At 49.0% G+C, this 21,828-nt stretch overlaps 1 protein-coding gene across 2 annotated transcripts in view; it reads left to right on the top strand.

Annotated features, from left to right (window-relative positions):
• BMPR1A (bone morphogenetic protein receptor type 1A) overlaps positions 1 to 21,828 on the top strand; it is a 595,030-nt gene that overhangs the window by 449,277 nt on the left and 123,925 nt on the right. Inside the window, exons 6-8 of one of the 2 annotated variants that reach the window (XM_069610776.1) lie at positions 2,062 to 2,161; positions 2,808 to 2,907; positions 19,950 to 20,088. In XM_069610776.1, coding sequence (XP_069466877.1) covers positions 2,062 to 2,161; positions 2,808 to 2,907; positions 19,950 to 20,088 — 339 coding nt within the window. The remainder of the gene's footprint in view (positions 1 to 2,061; positions 2,162 to 2,807; positions 2,908 to 19,949; positions 20,089 to 21,828) is intronic. The other variant, XM_069610777.1, reaches the window with a different exon arrangement.

Genomic DNA, 21,828 nt, shown 5'->3' on the forward strand with positions numbered 1-21,828 from the left:
CCTCTGTGTAACATAATTACAGCTCACTTCCCCTCTTGAGATGCGCCTGGCTGCTCGGCAACGCTACCAAAACTGTATTACAGACTTATACCAAAGGTTTATTTGCTTACACCTGTAGTCCTAGTTGTGTGTAGTGGTCCCAAAGGGTACTGGATACAAACGTTACCTAACAGCTCCCAGCTCCCTTCAATTGCAAACCCTGCTATGAGGAGAGGGGGCACAAAAAGTGGTGTATGTACATTCACACTTTGACTTGCCAAGTAACCGCCCCTCGGGTGCTCAGAAGTGGCCCCAGCAAATCTGTCACTAGTCCTTTTGGTGGAGGTAAAACTGTCCTGTGTGCAGTGCATGAAGTAGGTCTGTTCAGATCTCCGGTTCTTGGATGGTTCCAACAGCCTTGCAGCAGGTCCGGCAAGACACAATTGGACAGCAGCCACAACATCCCCCCTCCCACCCCCAAACCGCCACACACAATGAGAGTGGACCCCGAGGACATAACTGGCGAAATGCAGCAGCAAAGATTCCCTGGTTAGGGGTGAGTGGGCTTGGTTCAGGCTGACAGCAAAGTGCAGGCTCCAGGCAAGCCCCTCTCCATGCAAGCGAGCGACCGATCCAGACGGCTGCTCCTGGTCCACAAGGAGACAACCTGCAGAGTCCCAAGGACCAGCTCTGGATGGCAAACATTGTAGCAGAGAAGCATGGTAGATGAATGGTCAGCCCATAAGACGGTTATGGGGTACTTGCAAAGTCTGCAAATTGCAGGAAGCTAATGCAGGACTGAAGATCCCGCAAGTCCAAGGGAAGAAGGCACTTTTAACGTTCTTCTCTGGTTGCAGGAGAGTCCGCAGGGGTTCACTGGTGAATGAATTGGGCAGTGTTGGTTTCCTTCAGTAACAGTCCTGGGGCTTCAGTGCAGTTTGCATGTCTTCAGACTGGTAAGGGCTGTCCAATCATAGACGGCCACTTACCCCACTTTTGCCTGGCAACAGAAAATCTCCCTTGAAGTGTGGATTGGAACTAGATGGTCCCAATCCCATTTTCCACCATTTAATTCACACAAAGCACTTGCCCAGCAGTCAAAAGCCTACCCCATGGAAGTTCATGCTGTGGGATGGAAGACTGTCAAAAGCAGATGGCTAAAGGATAGCACTTAAATCACATGAGGAAGCCATTTTGAGTATATGGAACTTATATTTGCATTATGCGCTAAATAAACATGGTGCACAAGAAGTTGTAAAACAATTCAGTGCCAGTAGCCTATGCTAGATACATTGATATGGTTTAAAATATGTTGCTGCACAAAAGAGAAACTGATTCAAATGTATTCTTTTAGCACATCATATAAATTGCTGTTACATGTAAAAATATAGGAAAAGATCAATGGGATAAAGTTTCTGCCACTGGTATCCTTGGGGGCTGACCAGTGACCCCAAAGTAAATTATTTGAGCAGGTAAATGAAGCCAAAAAGGTTTTTACATGCCTCAAATGCCAGCCACGCTATGCTGGGGATTTCATTGAAGTCCATGATGGGGAAAGCCGCAAAAAGAAAAGCATTCTTAATAATCCATCATACTTTTCCGCAGGTTTACATTTTGGCTCCTTGCCATTGCTTTTAGTTCTTAAATGGGATTCTCGCCACTTCAAGGCAAGCATCAAAAACACATATGAGATACATGGAAATAAAGGGGTTTTCCTGAATCGCAAGTAGAAAAATGCCCAGATGTTAATTATTCTAAAATGATTGAAACTGATGAAGCATTATTCATTCAACCCCACAACTTGTGTTATTAAAGGCTCTGTGCATACATTGCACATTTACCAGAGGGCATATGCCATACGTTTTGCCTGGTTTCAAAACCAATCTTCCTCACTTCAGGAATTCTTTTCTTAACATTGCTACTGGTGAAACATACATGTATACTGTATGCACAGGCGTTTAAGCTCAGCTGTGCTAACATGGGTCCAGTCCCTGCTCAGGAGAAGGGTTGTCTCTAAAGCAGCTTTGATTGAACGCATTCTGTGTGCCTGATTTGACTCCTTATTTTCCTGGCTAACATTAGGACTCCCCTCATGCTCAGCTGCGCCGCACAATCGAATGCTGCCGGACGAACCACTGCAACAAGGATTTGGTGCCGTCGCTCCCGCCTCCCGACCCTGCAGGTAGGTACACTGGCTGCAACCTGGTCATTTTGTGCACATGCTCCTTCTGAACCAGTAAAATGTGTTTGTTTAGATATGCCCAGGATGTCCAATGTCCCACTTTTTTTTTGTGGTGTAAATATTTGATCTTGGGTACCATTGTTGCATTAACTATATCAGTGGTCCTCAGTTATTAAGTCCAGTGATCAGACAAATGCTGTTACAGATACCAGCGCAATCCTAATTGCTGGGTCAAGGAGTGTTGTGTGAAAACATCAACTCCTAATATGAACGTTAACTTTGTACTAACTGTCCTATGGTTCAGTGCTTTATATATCTTCTGGGAGTTTCTCTGTTAAAAATTCAAAGAAAAACATTGTCTGACAGGAAGATTTCTGGACACTGGGACACAACACCACCTCATGTGATCAGCCGGAGCTCACAAGTAGTCTTTGCACTGCTAGCAAGCACGATGGTTTGACATGAGAGCAAGGTTCCACTTGGAGACTACATACCCTGAGTGCGCTTGGAATATAGGCTGATTATAATCTGCAGGCTAGGTGGTACTAGTGAATGGTATATGCTTTCATTCTATACTACTGTTGCAAGGTCCTATTTCAGTAACCCTGATGCCTTTTTTCCCTTTCCTTTGTGTCCTTTGGAACAGTAGGGCTGTTGGATGGCACTGCACACTGGATTGCACTTGTTGTGTCCGTCTCCATCTGCTTGATTATCTTGGGCATCATAACCAGCGTCTTCTTTTACAAGTAAGGACCCTGATTACACTTGTATAACCTTTCTCTATTTCAGTGTTCCTCATGAATGTGGAACACCCTTGAGACTTGTTGCCCAACTCGTTATAGCAGTGTTTTTCTCCATAATACTCAATATGGGATCTGCACATGTTGAGGTAGCAGTCTGCAGAAAGTGTAATTTATGCTTGTCCACATCTACTTGAACCTAGGGTTTGTGCAAGGTGGCAGATGTAAGGGAAATAGACTTTGCGGTTCTAGTGCATTCCTATGTGGCTGTTCAAGTCTTCCACTGCACACTGAATGACTCTGAAAGATGTCCCCCTCACACCCTCTGCCGTGGTTAACATCGGGGTACCTACTGTGAAGCAGTTGGACTAAATAAGCATGGACTAAAATAGGCTGACTCTTATGTAGGGCTGGAGTCATTTGCCTGTGTTGGCTTCTGCCATTGCAGTGCCTGGATTTTAAAGGGCTTTTTTTGGCAAACCTAGGCATATGCACATTGATTGTGGAGTATCAGATCGTTTTTATGCTCCCATGCTCTTCCTTTTTATCCCCCTCTTGCCTCAAACCCAGGCATGCCCTTAGAATATCTTTAGACGGGCAGATTGCATGACATAGAAATGCATTATTGCACATGAGAGCCACTTGACTCCTCACCCCTGCCCGCTTCCCTCCCTACGTCCCTCCTCCTGATGTTAGTCCCTGGGTCCCCTCAATATCACAATCACATTCTCTGATCCACCCCTCCTCTAGGACTCCTTTCCCCTCAAACAGCATTAACGGCCACAGGGCCCTTAAACCTCCCCAATATCGCCCTAAATCCACCAAATAGAAGTAGGCACCCTCTTCTGTGACTACTCCCTTGTCTCAACTTCATAAACTACCCAGTCACTCCCTGTGCAACTCTTGACCTTGCCATCCTCTCAATTTCCACATCTCCACTTCTACTCTCTCAATTGATCCCTCTGTTAGGGGAGTTTTCCTAAATCCTACTGGTGGTAAGACTTTAGTAAGCTATCCAAGTGGTTTGTAGATCTCCAACTCTTAGTATCAGCATGTATTAACTCAGGCCCTTTGTAGAGTGGCAGAGTAGTCATGCTTATCTTAAGTGGAAGATGCGAGCTGTAGGTAAGTACACTGAACCTTAGTTGAACATGCACACCAAAGAAACTCTAACACTTATAATTTATATAAAAGGATATATATAAACACCAGAGTACTTTAGACGTTTACAGTAGAACACTTCAGAATACTTCAGAATACTCTTCAAAGGACACATTCACTTTTGTGTTTGTTCACGGTTACATTTGTAGCAACATTAGAAAGGGAAAAGAGAATGTTCTTGCATTATCAGTTACTACGCGAACCTGCAGTTTCTAACAGTTCATCCAGTAATACATTTACTCTGCAAACACATACAGTAAAGTTACTTTAAGGGAGGAAAATGGTTAGTATAGCATTAGCCTTGTTCAAGGTTCTAGAGAGGCTTTCTTCGCACAGCAGGTCTTTTAAGTCCAAAAATACAAACCTAGCTAAAAGCAGTTCGGAGAGGGCTCAAAGTCTTGACAAGCAGCAGAATACAAAGAGTTCCAGAGGATTTCTTCCAGTCTCTAGGGTTATAGAAGCAGCAAGTTAACAAGGGAGACCTGTAGAAGGACACGATGAAGGGACACAAGCAGCGGCTTCAGTCGGAGGCAAGAGGGGGTGAACCGGGACACCTCTAGGTGCACTCCAATGCTCTGGAGTGACTTCTTGGAAGAAGAAAATGTTTGTGCTGGATGCTCTGGACCCGACCTCCGGATTCCTTGGTCTGATGACTGAAGGCAAGACAATGGATGGGATTTCTCAGGAGCAGTCTCGAGGGAGTACCTGTGGCACGACTGTCAGCAAAATTCATGGTTCATTCTGCGGATTTGGGGCCTTTTCTGCAGCGCCAACAAAGGACACGGATCATCTGGTTAATCTTATTCGCTTACTGCAGTCCCGCACTCTGGGGAGGGGGTCTGCACGAGTTGGATCGGATCTCTGGACTGTCTTTGCGGGTTCAGCAAAGGTTTGGACAGATGGACGGATTCAGCCTTTCCACGACGGTGCACTGGAAATGGGCAGCAGGTCTCCTGGTATTGGGGTTCCGCAGCTCTGGAAACTCCTTGGACCTCGGAGATGGCTCAATTCGAAGTTTGTCTTGGGACTGGTTGTTCCCACCAGCTAAAGGGAAGGAGCCATCCTTTTTGGAGCTCCTCTCTCGCATAGAACACGGGGTCAGCACAGCAGTGGTCGCTTCAGTGTTGCAAAGGGTCTGCAGGCGGCACTGGTTGTCTTCTCCTACGGTTGCTTCAGCTTCCAGTGGTTGACTTGCTTTTCACTCCAGAAGCCTCAACTTTTATACAGTTCCAGCACACACTGCTCTGCAATCCCGCTCAGCATTTTACAGAAAGGGGTGTTTGGCTGGCCAGTCGGGACAGCCAGACCCCTTGTGGGAGCTGGTGCTATTCAGGCACTCTGGGAGACAAAGGACATGGGAGTGGAAGACTCCGAGCCCACTTCCTGCCGGCCCAAACAATCTGGAGCCCAGGTGGGGATACCCAAGTGTTCCCGCCAAGGACAAAACACACACATTGATACCCTCCTCCCCCCAAGAATGGTAGAAGAGCTAACAGAGAACAACCATGCTAGTAGTGGCGAAAAAAGGGAGGCCCCAAATTGGAACCTGAGTGCCCCTATTGTGCACTACCGGAGCTATGGGCATAACCTGCGGTATACAAATTACACAATAGTTGGTAGAACACGTCCATTGCTACCAGTCAGAACTGCGAGGTTCAGTGACTAAAAAGTCACAGGAACGGAGGAGGAGGAGGATACTAGGCATCCCTTTGGTACTCCACTGACGGTGGCGTGTGCCAATCTCTCAGACTATAGTTTTGGGAGAGATACTAAGGACTGTAGTTACTCGAGGATATAGAAAATAATCTTAAAGGGGGGTCCCCGGCAAAACTGCCCATAAGGAGCAGTGTGCTGCAGTAGTAAACCAGCTGCTTTTTTAAATGTAGTATTTTATTTTTAAATCTGCAATCTCAAAGTAAAAACAGAGGAAAAACAAAAGGATTTCAAATGTTTTAGCCAAGCAAACATTGTCTCAATGCATAGTGCGGTATAGATGTAGTTATCAGTATAACTAGTTGGCTCATCAGTGTATACATTTCACAGTTCGATTCAACCCCTAGCCAGATATGTTCTGAGCTCCTCCCCAAATGTCTTTAGTTCGGGAAGTACGCAGAGTCAGTGATATGTATGGTTCTTCATGTTCATTCACCCAAGTTAAGTCTTTCAACCATTCCTGGATGATTGGGGGGGACAGCAAGCTTTCCATCTTTTCGCCACTATATTACCAACATTCAAAAAGGATATGGTCTTACTTTCCAATAGGTCTTGCCATTGACCAAACAATACAGAGATGTGAGTGGCATCTATGTGCCTACTTATTATTTAAGACATTACCGTGTATATTTGTTCCCAATAGTGTAGTAGATTAGGGCAGGACCAATGTGTAAGCATCCCACTTCCATTGCCCCACATCATGGACATAGACAATTATGATCTGGAAATGCTCAAGTTTATATGGTGTATAATGCAGTATAAGTAATATTTTATATTGAATGAGTTTCAATCGGCCATTAATGGAAACTGACATAGTAAACCCACACATAGCCCCCCCACCCACATTGCGCATGGTTTCCTGATTCAATTCCCTCTTTCATTTTTCCCGCGAGGTGTCTCCCTGTGTGGATGTTCTGAGCAAGTATCTATATATATTTCTGATGTTTGTTAATCTGCTTAGAATCACATGCTGTGCATAGGTCCGACATCCAGTGGTCACTGCGGAGCATTGCATTTTGTTTTTCGTAGTCGAAAAGGGGACGTCGACAAGGCGTGTCTGTAACACTATCCCTATAGTGACGTGCGTTGTACCCACAATCCCTCACGCGTCGAGGTCCCTCAGATTGTTTTTTTCCGCCCAGCTACTGGTTGCCTTTACGCGGAGCTCCTCGAGAGACATTGCAGATTTCATCTCCTCGACCTTTGGTAGTTTTCCTATATTAATATAGAACATATCGATCCCCCCCTCGACGCTTTTGTGAAGCTGTCTCCGCCGAGCAAGATCTTCGACTGAGGGGACGAGCGGAGGAGATCCTTCGGCGTTGCCGAACACGTGGCCTGGCCTCGCAGGCCATATACAGTAGGGAGAGTGGGGGTCCTGGGACATCTCTAGTTCTTTTCTGAGAATGCCTTTCCTTTTCCCCTTCCTTTCCCTTGGGGTGGTTATCACGATTTATTACCTCGGCTATGGAGAGGACACCCTTTAGGTTTTGCCCGCGTTGCAAGGGCAAGTTTACTTGGAAGGACAAGCATTCACGGTGTAACCGCTGCTTGCCCCTCGATCACAAAGAGGAAGGTTGCACGGCTTGTCGGCTTCTTAAGCCGAAGACTCTAAAAGACCGTAGGGTCAAGAGGTGGGCGGCCTACGCTATGCCGAAGGCCGACGCTCCACCCACCGTTGCTACCTCCGACAGTGACGAGGAACGTGATACCACGACCTCCGCTACGGAAGTCGAAAACCCCCCTAGAGAGCGCACACGCGCTTCGTCGTCTGTCCCCGGCCCCGACGGGCTCGGCTCACGCCCTGCTTATGGGGATGAACACCCCGGCGACATTGACGCACACATAAGCACACAACCCATGGCTCTTCTTCGTCGAAGGCGAAGAGAGCATCAGCGCCCAAGGAGACGCAGGTTCCACCGGCGGCCTCCTCGGACCGTTCGGGTTCAAAGCCCCTCTCGCAACCGCAGCCGCGACCAGCCTTTCGGCAAATAAGGGCCCTGCCCCCAAATCATCGGCCGGCGCGCATCAGCAGAAAGCGCATGTCGCCGTAGAGCGATCGACACCCATAACGTCGAAACCACAGCCCTCCGCTGACAAACGAGTCGCTGAGAGCTTGGCGAGGATCGTGGTAGCCGACTCCCACAAGCGTACGCCGAAAGACACGTCGAGCGCTACGCAAAGGTCGAAAGACACGCCGAAAATGCCCGAAGAAAGGCAGGGACGATCTCCCTTCAGTCGAAGGGATTCCCAACACACCTGAAGGCTTTTCGGAGGGCGACGGGACACTTTCCTCGACGTTGTGGGAGAGGTCAAGCCGTTTTCAGCTACAAGACACCATTTTTCCCCCGCTAGACCGCTCAGGGGTACCCCATGAAACCATGGAAAGGCTCCATCTCTGCATGGAAAGAATGGAGAGGTTTATGAATACCCAGAGCCCTCCCACTCTCAAGAGAATAAGAGAAGGGCCTCAGGAGGACCCCAGGGCCAAAATTCCGAGACTAGTCAATCCCCACCAGGACACAGCCTCAGACTTCCATAGTGTGTATGACCTCACTGGGGAAGAACATTATTTTGAGGAAGAGGATGATTTTATGGACGGGGAAGAGGGACGGAACCAGGAGGAAGGTCTGGAAGACAGCCCAGACTTGGTAGGAGAAGACTTCGGAGAAAATCCAGAAGAAGGACCTTCTCACCCCTGGCAATCCCCATCAATATATTCCGACACTGATGTCCTGAACCTAAATCCTCCTGACAATTCACCTATTAGAAACACGTCTCCCATTGACGATCAGCCCACATTTAATGCCCTGTTGCGCAGAGCTCTCTCCTGAATTAGACTTTGTGGAAAGAGTAATTAAGGAGAAACCCCCGGTCAGTCAGACCATTCCCCTCCTCGCTTCGGTGAAGGGAAGAATCATCCCTTCGCTGTCCACACCCGCACTAATCAGAGGGGTCAATCCTAGAATTGAAAAACTTTTCACTCCTTCACCCTCAGACCCGCTGTACATCAGGGGACATTCCATTCCGGATTCCCTGGTAGTAACCAACACAAGAAAGAGGGCAGCGGTACCACTTTCCACCAGTGAGGCACCACCTGACAAGGAGGGCAAGCGGTTATATATGCCCTTGCAAAAAGAGTTACATCCTCGGCTGCCTTTTCGGCAAGAATTGCGAACAACAATTCTTTGCTCGCTAGCTATGCGGACACGCAGTGGGCCAAACTGCGCAAAGACGCTGAAGAAGCGCCGGAACCATTACGTACACGCCTGCTTACAACTATTGGCGAAGGAACCCAGGTCAACCAGAGTATTGTAAAGAACTCTCTGGATGCGGCAGAAACAGCGGGACGTTCCCTAGTTCAGGGAATAATCCTAAAACGCCACATATGGCTGCGCAACTTAGGGTTCAAACCGGAGACACAGGCGTCTTTAATAAATAAACCTGTTGAAGACTCAAACCTCTTCGGGAAAGCGGTGGATGAGGCTCTGGAGATGGCTAAAAAAGAGTTCGATACTATCAAAACTCTTGACCAAATCTCTAAGCCCTCTACCAGGCGCGGCTATGGCAACAAACGCTTTTTTCGTGGCCAACGCCAACAACAAAACCAGCAGCAACAGTACCCTGCCACCAATTTCCAGACCAATAGTGGCCAGTACAGCCAAAGAGGCCAGCGCCGGGGCAAAGGAAGAGGCCGGGGGTCACCCCCAGAGGCTCCCAAGCCCCCAACAACACCAAGTGACGCGAAGATTCGTGTCCCCTCCCATGCAACACCGGTCGGGGGCCGGATAACATCCTTTCTTCCAGCATGGGAGGGTATAATGTCAGACCGCTGGGTACTTTCCACCGTAGCCCACGGATACTGCATCGAATTCAACAGTTCCCCAACATACAAACCCCCGAGGGGACGTCGCATGACACCGGAACATCTTGCCATCCTTCTCCAAGAAGTACAACAACTGCTGGAAAAAGGAGCCATAGAGGTCGTACTTCTATCTCAGGTAACGGAAGGTATTTATTCAGTGTACTTCCTTGTACCCAAAAAGGATCTAACCATGCGCCCTGTATTAGATCTGCGCCCAGCGAACAAGTTTATCAAACCCCAAAAGTTTCGTATCGTGACCTTACAAGAAGTGATCCCACTGCTATCACAGGGAGATTACATGACAACATTGGACATGAAAGATGCATACTTACATATTTTAATGTTGCCAGCGCACAGAAAATACCTCCGGTTCATGATAGAGGGCAAACACTACCAGTTCAGAGTGCTACCCTTCGGCATAGCATCTGCACCAAGGGTATTCACGAAGGTGCTGGCAGTGGCAGCGGCCCACCTGCGCAGGTTGTCCATCCCAGTTTACCCTTACCTCGACGACTGGCTCATAACAGGGGATTCTTACGAAACATGCTTCTCCAATACCCAAAAGACTGTAGACCTTTTGTTCCAGTTGGGCTTCTCCATCAACGAAAAGAAGTCCAGCCTAGACCCCAGCCAAATCAAACAATTCCTAGGGGCTCTAATTCAAACAAAGGACGGCCTCGTCTTCCCCTCCAAAGAGAGGGTCCAAAACATGCTGTTTCAGATCCCTCAATATGTGACCGGTCGAGAGGTGACGGTACGCAAAGCAATGCGCTTGCTAGGCATGATGGCGTCGTGTATTTATTTGGTACCTCACGCGCGCCTGCGCATGCGCCCAATGCAAGAGTGGCTCAACAGCCAGTGGTGTCAGGCCAGCGGACTATGGGACGATCTAGTGGTGGTCTCGCAGGCCTTAGTTCTCTCGCTACGGTGGTGGACAAAGGAAAACCTGGAAAAAGGGAAACCCTTTGCCGCACCCGCGGCGGAAGCCACTCTAACCACAGACGCATCCCTCACAGGATGGGGGGGCTCACCTATCCCATCAGACTGCGCACGGAGTGTGGACTCCGAACGTAGCATCCAAACACATCAATCTTCTAGAGCTACTAGCGGTGTTCAAGGCGCTAAAAGGCTTCCAGGAACACCTACAAGGCAGGACAGTGATGGTCCTTACAGACAGCACCACAGCCATGTATTACATCAACAAGCAGGGGGGAACCCACTCTCCAGGACTGTCCAAACTGGCCAAAAATATATGGAAGTGGGCTCTCAAACAAAATATGTTCCTACTGTCACAACATGTACCAGGGGAACTCAATCTGCTGGCAGAAAAACTCAGCAGGGATTTCCCCCTGCCCGAAGAGTACGAATGGCGACTGCACGAAGACATCGTCTTCGACGTCTTCACGCAATGGGGATTCCCAGAAATAGACCTGTTTGCAACCCTGGAGAACTCACAATGCCAAAGTTACGCCTCCAGGTACCCCCAGAACCAATCCAAGGGGAACGGTCTGTCGATTCAATGGTCAGGGAAATTTGTTTACGCTTTTCCCCCCGACTCCCCTTCTCAACAAGGTGGTGCACAAAATGCACCAGGAACAAGTAACCATGATACTGGTGGCCCCAATGTGGGCCCGACAGCCATGGTTCGCTCACTTGATGGAGATGTCTCTATCTCCCCCAGTGAAACTCCCCTGCCCGTACAACATGCTGTCACAAGACAAGGGCAGGACTCTGCATCCATGCCCCCAGAACATGAACTTAGCAGCCTGGCTCCTGAGATCATAGAATTTGGACATCTACAGCTCCCGCAGAGATGCATGGACATCCTCAGGGAAGCCAGAAAACCTAACACTCGCCACTGCTATTCTAGCAAGTGGAAGAGATTTGTCATCTGGTGCAGAGGAAAGAGCATCAACCCAATTGACTGCTCTCCCACACATATTGTTCTATACCTGACCCATTTATTGGATTCAGGTCTAGTGTTCAATTCCATTAAAGTCCACCTAGCGGCACTTTCTGCATACACCACTTCCCAACTCAAAGTGTCTTGGTACTTACCAGACTCATGGGCTCACCATTTGAACCCATGCACAAAGCATCTCTTAAAGACCTCACTCTTAAGACTGCTTTTCTAATAGCTATCACCTCCATCAGGAGAGTAAGTGAACTACAGGCTCTTTCTGTTCTAGACCCCTTTGTTACAGTTCAGAGATAAGGTGGTTCTACGCACTCACCCAAGGTTTGCTCCGAAATTCATCTCAAAATTCCACGTAAACCAGTCTATAGAACTACCAGCGTTCTTTCAAAATCCTTCCAACTTGGGAGAAAGGACTCTGCACACACTAGATGTCCGCAGAGCGGTCATGTTCTACATGGAAAGAACCAGACCACTGAGGAAGACTAATCAGTTCTTCGTCTCGGTGGCGCAGGAAGAGAAGGGGATGCAGTCTCAAAGTCCACTATTTCTAGATGGATTGTTCAATGCATCACTCTCTGCTATACTCTTGCTAATATAGAACTGCCCTTTAGGCCAAGAGCACATTCTACTCGAGGCACGGGGGCGTCCATAGCATTCATTGCAAATGTTCCCCTTGAGTCCATCTGCAAAGCGGCTACCTGGAGTTCTGTGCACACCTTTACAAAACACTACTGTCTAGATGCACGCTCTAGATCTGACTCCCAGGTGGGACAGGCAGTATTAAGACATATTTTCTCTACTGTTCCTTCTCATACCCCACCGCCAACTCCGGGTACTGCTCGCTAGTCTATGCACAGCATGTGATTCTAAGCAGATTAACAAACATCAGAAGACAATGCATTACTTACCGTAAAAGCATTTCTGATGGTTGTATCTGCTTAGATTCACATGCGCCCACCCTTCCTCCCCGCTCGGTTGGAAGGAACATAGACATCCTTTTCTATATTTCTCTGTTTTCTGTACTCACTCACGTCTAGAAGGCTCCCTCAGGGCAGAAAAATACAAACAGAGGGACCTCGACTCGTGAGGGATTGTGGGTACAACGCACGTCACTATAGGGATAGTGTTACAGACACGCCTTGTCGACGTCCCCTTTTCGACTACGAAAAACAAAATGCAATACTCCGCAGTGACCACTGGATGTCGGACCTATGCACAGCATGTGAATCTAAGCAGATACAACCATCAGAAATGCTTTTACGGTAAGTAATGCATTGTCATATAGGATATATATAGTATCAGAAATATATATATATATATATATATTTTATTTCTGATGCTTGTTAATCTGCTTAGATTCACATGCTGTGCATAGTCTGACATCCAGTGGTCACCGCAGATATTGCATTGTTTTTCGTAGTCGAAAAGGGGACGTCGACAAGGCGTGTCTGTAACACTATCCCTATAGTGACGTGCGTTGTACCCACAATCCCTCACGCGTCGAGGTCCCTCAGAGATTGTTTTTTTCCGCCCAGTTATTGGTCGCCTTTTATGCGGAGCTCCTCGAGAGACATTGCGAAATAATTCCTCAACCTTGGTCCTTTACTATATAATACCATAGACATAGATTCCCCCTCCCCCCCTCGACGTTGAAGCGTTCTCCGCTGAGCAAGATCTTCGACGGAGGGACGAGCGGAGGAGATCCTTCGGCGCTGCCGAACACGTGGCCGGGCCTCGCTGGCCTAACACAGTAGGGAGAGCGTGGTTGTGTGGTCATTTCTTTGTTTCACTTTAAGAATGCCTTTCTCTTTCCCCTCCCTCTCTTTCGAGGTCGTAATCCGCTATGGAGAGGACGCCCTCTAGGTTTTGCCCGCGCTGCAAGGGCAAATTTACCTGGAAGGACAAGCACAATCGGTGTAACCGTTGCTTGCCCCTCGATCACAAAGAGGACGGCTGTGCAGCCTGTAAGTTATTGAAACCCAAAACATTAAAAGAACGCAGGGTCAAAAGGTGGGCAGCCTATGCGATGTCTAGGTCTGACTCCTCGCCAGCTGCCGCTGTCACCGAATGTGACGAGGAAAGTGATTACACGACCTCCGCTATGGAGGTTGTAGACCTCTCGAAGGAGCGTTCCCGCTCCTCGTCGTCCGTCCCCGGCCCCAACAAGCCCGGCTCACGCCCCGCTTATGGGGATGAACACCCCGGCGACAAGGACGAACACAGAAAAACACACAAGCACATACCCCACGGCACGCATTCGTTGAAGACGAAGGCAGCCATAGCGTCAACGGAGGCATCGGGTCCACCGGCACCTTCCGCCAACCTTAAGGGTCGCAAGCCCTCCCCGCCACCGCTTCCGCGACTGGGCTTTCTATAAATAAGGGCGCTAACCCCAAATCCTCAGGCAACGCGCCTCGCAAGAGTGCGCACGTCACCAGTAAAGACTCGACACTGCCTAGCGTGACGGCGCGCGATCCCTCGACGGAGAAACTGCTCTCCGAAAGCCTCGCGCGTATAGCTTCGAAGGACGGCCAGGGACGGACGGCGGATAACACGTCGAAAACCGCTCACAGGGCCAAAGAAACGCCGAGGACACCGGAGGGTAGGCTGGGACAGCTCCCACCGTCGGCAGAAGACCCTAACCAGCGAGAAGGTTTCTCAGAAGGCGAAGGGACGTTATCTTCGACGCTATGGGACAGAACTAAGCAACTGCAAGGAGAGGAACCTCCTTTTTCACTCCCAGACCGCTCTGGCCTACCTTACTGGACTGTAGAGAGGTTCCAGTCATGTACGGACAAGCTAGACAGGTTCATGGCCATCCCAGAAAATAGGACACCCAAGAGGCCAAGGGAGGTACCCCAGGAGGGGCCAAGGGCTAAATACCCGAAGCACTTTAACCCCCTACAGGAAGACATGGACTCTTACGACCTCACTGAAGAGGATCCTCACTTCCAGGAAGAGGATGAGTTTGTGTATAATGAAGATCTACAGGAGGAAGGTTTTCATGTAAGTGAAGAGAGCTACGGGGAGGACCCAGGTGAAGGTGGCGCACAGCCCTGGCAGTCACCATCGGGGTCTACAGACCCCGAAATGATAGACATTTCTTCTCCTCAGACCACACCGGTCAGGAACCCATCTCCAGTAGATGATCAGCCCACCTTCAATGCGCTACTGAGGAAGGCAGCAGCGCATTTTGAAGTAGAAACTGGGGAGGTCACCCCAGATACTGATTTCGTCGAAAGGATTATTAAGGAAAAACCTCCCACTAGTCAAACCATCCCTATCCTCGCCTCAGTTAAAAGACGACTCACCCCATCGCTGTCCACCACCCGCGCTGGTAAGAGGGGTCAATCCAAGAATAGAGAAATTGTTCTCACCCTCTCAGTCAGACCCATTATATATCAGGGGTCACTCAGTCCCAGACTCCTTAGTGGTTACTAACACAAGGAAGAGGGCTGGGATTCCACTGTCAACCAGCGAGGCACCCCCAGACAAGGAGGGGAAAAAACTTTATGCCCTGGGCAAAAGAATTTCCGCCTCGGCAGCGTTTTCAATTAGAATTGCCAATAATACATTGTTGGCAAGCTACGCCGATGCTCAATGGGGAAAACTCAAACAGGACATAGAAGAAGCCCCTGAACCTCTAAGAACACGCCTTTTGGCTACAGTTACAGAAGGAGCTCTGGTCAACCAGAGCATCATTAAAAACACTCTTGATGCGGCAGAAACTGCTGGCCGCTCTTTGGTGCAGGGAATTCTACTGAATCACGTCTGGCTTCGCAATTCCGGTTTCAAGGCAGAAACGCAGGCGTCACTCATTAATAAGCCAATAGAAGAGTCTAATCTCTTTGGAAGGGCAGTGGACGACGCGCTGGAAAATGCGAAGAAGGAATTAGACACCATAAAAACCTTAGACCAAATCTCAAAGCCTCCAAACAGGCGAGGATTTGGAAACAAGCGCTTTTTTCGTGGCCAACGCCAACAGCAGCAGCAGCAACAGCAATACACCTTGGGCAACTGGCCCTCTAATCAGGGTTCCAGTAACCAATATAACCAAAGAGGACAACGCCGCGGCAAGGGCAGAGGCCGGGGCTCTAGCCCCAGAGGCACCCCGGCAAGTAACACCAAATGACCCAAAAGTCCGGGTCCCCTCCCCATGCGTCTCCGGTTGGGGGCCGGATAACGATATTCCCTCCCATGCTGATAGGAATGATATCAGACCGGTGGGTATTATCAACCGTAGCCCACGGGTACTGTATAGAGTTCAATCGGTCCCCCACCTACAGACCTCCAAGGGGAAGACGCCTGTCTCCAGACCACCTCGTCATCCTCCTGCAAGAAGTAGAACAGCTGCTACAGAAAGGAGCAATAGAAGTCCTGCCCCTCTCTCATGTAATGGTAGGTATTTATTCAGTGTACTTCCTTGTACCCAAAAAGGACCTAACCATACGCCCTGTACTAGATCTGCGCCCAGCGAACAAATTTGTAAAACCTCTAATTTCGTATGGTGACATTACAGGAGGTAATTCCCCTGCTATCTCAGGGGGACTACATGACAACACTAGACATGAAAGATGCATACTTTCATATTTTAATGTTGCCAGCGCACAGAAAATACCTCAGGTTCATGATAGAGGGCAACACTACCAGTTCAGAGTGCTACCCTTCGGCATAGCGTCTGCTCCAAGGGTATTCACGAAGGTAGTGGCAGCGGCCCACCTGCGCCGGTTGTCCATACCGGTATACCCTTACCTTGACGATTCGCTCATAACAGGGGAGTCCTACGAGACATGCTTCTCAAACACCCAGAAGATAGTAGACCTTTTGTTCCAACTGGGCTTCTTCATCAACGAGAAAAAGTCCAGCTTAGAGCCCAGCCAAGTCAAACAATTCCTAGGGGCTCTAATTCGAACAAGGGACGGCCTCGTCTTCCCCCTCCAACGAGAGGGTCCAAAATATGCTTTTTCAGATCCCTCAATATGTGGCCGCTCGAGAGGTGACGGTACGCAAAGCAATGCGCTTGCTTGGAATGTTGGCGTCATGTATTTATTTGGTACCTCACGCGCGCCTGCGCCCAATGCAAGAGTGGCTCAACAGCCAGTGGTGTCAGGCCAGCGGACAATGGGACTATCTAGTGGTGGTCTCGCAGGCCTTGGTTCTCTCGCTACGGTGGTGGTCAAAGGAAAACCTGGTAATGGGGAAACCATTTGCCACCCCCTCAGTGGAAGCCACTCTAACCACAGACGCATCGCTCACAGGATGGGGGGGGGGCTCACCTATCCCATCAGACTGCTCACGGAGTCTGGACTCCGAGCGTAGCGTCCAAACCCATAAACTTATTAGAACTACTTGCGGTGTTCAAGGCACTAAAAGCCTTCCAGACACACCTACAAGGGAAGACAGTGATGGTCCTCACGGACAGCACCACAGCCGTGTACTACCTCAACAAGCAAGGGGGCACTCACTCTCCAGGACTGTCCAAGCTGTCCCAGAACATCTGGAAGTGGGCTCTCAGACACATGTTCCTATTCTCACAACATGTACCAGGGGAACTCAATCTGCTAGCAGACGAACTCAGCAGAGACTTTCCTCTGCCCTCAGAGTACGAATGGGGATTACACGAAGACGTCGCCTTCGACATCTTCACACAATGGGGCTTCCCAGAAATAGACCTCTTCGCAACTCTGGAGAACTCTCAATGCATAGACTACGCCTCCAGATACCCACAGAACTGCTCCAAGAGGAACGGTCTCTGGATATCGTGGTCAGGGAAATTTGTTTACGCTTCCCCCCCCCCCCCCGACTCCTCTGCTGAAGAAAATAGTGCACAGGATGCACCAAGAATCAGTCACCATGATTCTGATAGCCCCGATGTGGGCCCGCCAACCATGGTTTGCGCACCTGATGGAGATGTCCCTATCCCCACCAGTAAAACTGCCCTGCCAATACAACTTGCTGTCACAGGACACGGGCAAGACACTACACCCATGCCCACAGAACATGAATTTAGCTGCCTGGCTCCTGAGGTCATAGAATTTGGCCATTTACAACTCCCTCTGAGATGCATGGACATTCTCAGAGAAGCTAGAAAACCCAACACTCGTCACTGCTATTATAGCAAGTGGAAGAGATTTTTCATCTGGTGTAGAGGTAAGAGCATCAACCCAGTCCACTGCTCTCCCACACAAATTGTCCTTTACCTGACCCATTTACTGGACTCAGGTCTAGTGTTCAATTCTATTAAAGTCCATCTAGCGGCACTTTCTGCATACACCACCTCTCAACTTAAGGTGTCATGGTGGAAAGTCCCAGTTATTAAAGCCTTAATGGAGGGGGTAAAGAGAATACACCCTCCGATAGCAAACCCAGCTCCAGGCTGGGACCTTAATGTGGTACTTAACCAGGGTCATGGGCTCACCCTTTGAACCCATGCACAAGGCAACTCTTAAAGACCTCACTCTTAAGACTGCTTTCCTAATAGCTATCGTCTCCATTAGGAGAGTAAGTGAACTACAGGCTCTTTCTATTCTAGACCCCTTCGTAACAGTTCACAAAGATAAGGTGGTTCTACGCACACACCCAAGGTTTGCACCGAAATTCATATCGAAATTCCATGTCAACCCTTCCAATTTGGGAGAAAGGAGCCTGCATACACTCGATGTGCGCAGAGCTGTCATGTTTTATATGGAAAGGACCAGGCCACTGAGGAAGACTAATCCGTTCTTTGTCTCGGTGGCAGCAGGAAGAGAAGGAGATGCAGTCTCAAAGTCCACTATATCTAGATGGATTGTTCAATGCATCACTCTCTGTTACACTCTTGCTAAGAGAGAACTACCCAAGAGCACACTACTCGAGGCACTGGGGCATCCATAGCATTCATTGCAAACGTTCCCCTCGAGTCCATTTGCAAAGCGGCAACCTGGAGTTCTGTGTACACCTTTACAAAACACTACTGTCTAGATGCTCACTCTAGATCTGATTCCCAGGTGGGACAAGCAGTATTAAGACATCTTTTCTCTACTGTTCCTTCTCACAACCCACCTCCAACTCCGGGTACTGCTCGCTAGTCTATGCACCTCATGTGATTCTAAGCAGATTAACAAGCATCAGAAGACAATGCATTGCTTACCGTAAAAGCATTTCTGATGGTTGTATCTGCTTAGATTCACATGCGCCCACCCTTCCTCCCCGCTCAGATGGAAGGAACATAGACATCTTTCTACATCTCTCTCTTTTCTGTACTCACTCACGTATAGAAGGCTCCCTCAGGGCAGAAAAAATACAAACAGAGGGACCTCGACGCGTGAGGGATTGTGGGTACACTGCACGTCACTATAGCGATAGTGTTACAGACGCGCCTTGTCGACGTCCCCTTTTCGACTACGAAAAACAAAATGCAATACTCCGCAGTGACCACTGGATGTCGGACTATGCGCAGCATGTGAATCTAAGCAGATACAACCATCAGAAATGCTTTTACGGTAAGTAATGCATTGTCATATATATATCTATCTTAATCAGTGTGTCTCTCCCCTTTGCTAATCCAGTTGATTTCATTTAAGTCCACCACTCCTTTGTGTGCTTGGATTTACCCAGGAGAATCTTCACCTTCGTGTCTTTGGGGGGGGAAGAATTGCAATGTTTGAGTGTGACCATCTCGGCGACTGTAAACCAATCCACGGCTAAATGCGTCCACCTGCTTTACATAAATCCTACAACTAATAAAATGGTTCGCTACTGCCCCGCCGATCTCCTTGCTGACCTACACATTTTACATTATTGGGAAGGCAGAACTCTGAATAAAGTGGGACATCTTCCCAGCAAATAAACGTTTCTAGTGTAAAAGATTTATTTTTATTTTGATGTCAAAATGAAAAATAAAACAAAGGGGCTAAAGAAGTAGTAATTGGAAGTTGCCAGCTCCCCATTGTCTTGCAGACCTACTCCATTTTATTTAAAAATTGTTCCAGGATCCCATTGCCTACCCTATCCCTGTCTCTGAGAGTCTGAGGTAGGACATTTTCCAAAACCAAGGCATGTTGCTGAATATCTGTGTGTTGGGACGTTGTGGAGTGGGGCCAAAAGATGGTAAAAAGGCTAATTTGATTTCTTCAATATTGAAAAGCATTATTTTGGATAGATAAAGTAATTTTCCTTCTTTATCACTGGTATTGCCCTATTAATCGAATGTTTAGGTGTGGATGCCCGATTTCAGATTTTTGTTTGATTTTTAAAAGGTGAATGTATGATCGGTTCAAATAAGCAATGCAATGGTCTATATACTTTTCTTTGCTTTTTGAGGGGGAACAGTTTCAAACGTTCACATACATAATTGTGCAGTAAAATCAACATGTCAATGCAGATTTGAAAATCACTTGATTCTTTGTACAGGAATAAATTGCAAGTCGACAGGCGCCATTACAACCGAGACCTGGAGCAGGATGATGCATTTTTCCCCCCTGGAGAGTCGTTGAAGGACCTGATTGACCAATCGCAGAGTTCTGGAAGTGGGCTAGGTCTACCTCTTCTGGTAGGTTGTAGCACTGTGTATCCTGCTATGTGTTATGCATCCAAACCTTCAAATAGACCTTTGGACGGTGTGGTAGCGAACGAAAAGGAGAGGGGAAGGAGGAGGTGTGATGGTAGCAGGGGAGTGGGTGGATGATTTTGTCTGGGGTATGTTTTGTTGTGCAGAAATTGTCATTTTATCTATGGGTCCGACACTGTACATGTTACTAATTTATAAAGTGCTACTTACAAGATCAGATGTTCCCCCCTGCTACTCAAAGATTGATTTCATAATCTAGAAACCTGAACCTACACCTCTCTTCCTGCCACCACATCTGGGCAAAACAGTGGTGGATTTCAATGGTTGTCGGTAGGAGCCAGTACTCTACAGGAGGGAACAGACCATTTCAGTTTACCAAAAAGTGGGGCTTTGTCCACAAAAGACATGTGGGCTACACAGGGATTGAAACTAAATTCTCTGCAGGACTCTTTGATGAAAGACTGGCTTGTGTCACTGATGTAGGCTTGTGTCACTGATGTAGTTTGGGCAGATAAAGAAAGGGCTCCATCGTTTTTCGCGCCTTAGTACATCGTAGAACCATTATCCACCTCCTTTTTAAAGTCATGTTATTTTGCATTTATATAGCGCCTTATATACCATTGGTATGGTTTGAAGGCGCTGGTAGGTTAAACGCCCTTGGGAACCGAAGTTCAGATCACTAGAGAGAGTAGAGAGGGTCAACGGTGCGTGTGAGCACCGGGTATCTGTGCAGCTGGTGCGGTATTTGTGTAGTAGCTTCTTCTTAGTGGTAGGTGTGGTGGTTGAGAGATCGGGAGTATGTGATCGTTCTGGCAGGATTTATCCAGACCGAGTGTGGCTGCGTTAGGCCTGAGGAGAACGTCTGGCCGGGGGGTGCGTGACCAGCAGTGTTTACTTGGAATGATGTGTAGTATGCGGTGGATGTTATGAGAACAGTTATACCGAATGGTGTCCTAGTAGCTCTGTGTTCTAGTTGAGTGGTGGTGTAAAGAAGAGAGAAAGCGTGGTGGTGAGATATGATGGGTTATATGCTTTTCAAGACGGTCTCTGCATTCCAAACCATACTATATACGTCACGCAATTCTATGCGCTCCAGTCCGTTCCATGCACTCCTATCCACTCCAGGCACTCTGGTTCACTCGACGCACTCATGCACTCTAGGCCGCCCCGCGCATGCACTCTAGGCCGCCCCGCGCACGCACTCTAGGCCGCCCCGCGCACGCACTCTAGGCCGCCCCGCGCACGCACTCTAGGCCGCCCCGCGCACGCACTCTAGGCCGCCCCGCGCACGCTCTCTAGGCCGCCCCGCGCACGCTCTCTAGGCCGCCCCGCGCACGCACTCTAGGCCGCCCCGCGCACGCACTCTAGGCCGCCCCGCGCACGCACTCTAGGCCGCCCCGCGCACGCACTCTAGGCCGCCCCGCGCACGCACTCTAGGCCGCCCCGCGCACGCACTCTAGGCCGCCCCATCCGCTCTATGCATTCAGCTGCTCTGCGCGTGCTCCCCCCACTCGGCGTGCTCCCCCCCCCTCGGCCCTCCCCCTCTTTGGCCCCCCCTCCCTCGCCACGCTCCCCCCCCCTCGCCACGCCCCCCCCCTCCCTCGGCACGCTCCCCCCCCTCCCTCGCTCCCTGCCCCTTGCCGCACCCCTTTTTCATATGCACTCTTTCTATCATATGCACTCGTCTGCTCTATATACTTGTCGGCCCTACATACTAGTCTG

This window comes from Ambystoma mexicanum, chromosome 8, assembly GCF_040938575.1.
Source record: "Ambystoma mexicanum isolate Mex_15411 chromosome 8, UKY_AmexF1_1, whole genome shotgun sequence".
Classification (NCBI taxonomy): domain Eukaryota; kingdom Metazoa; phylum Chordata; class Amphibia; order Caudata; family Ambystomatidae; genus Ambystoma; species Ambystoma mexicanum.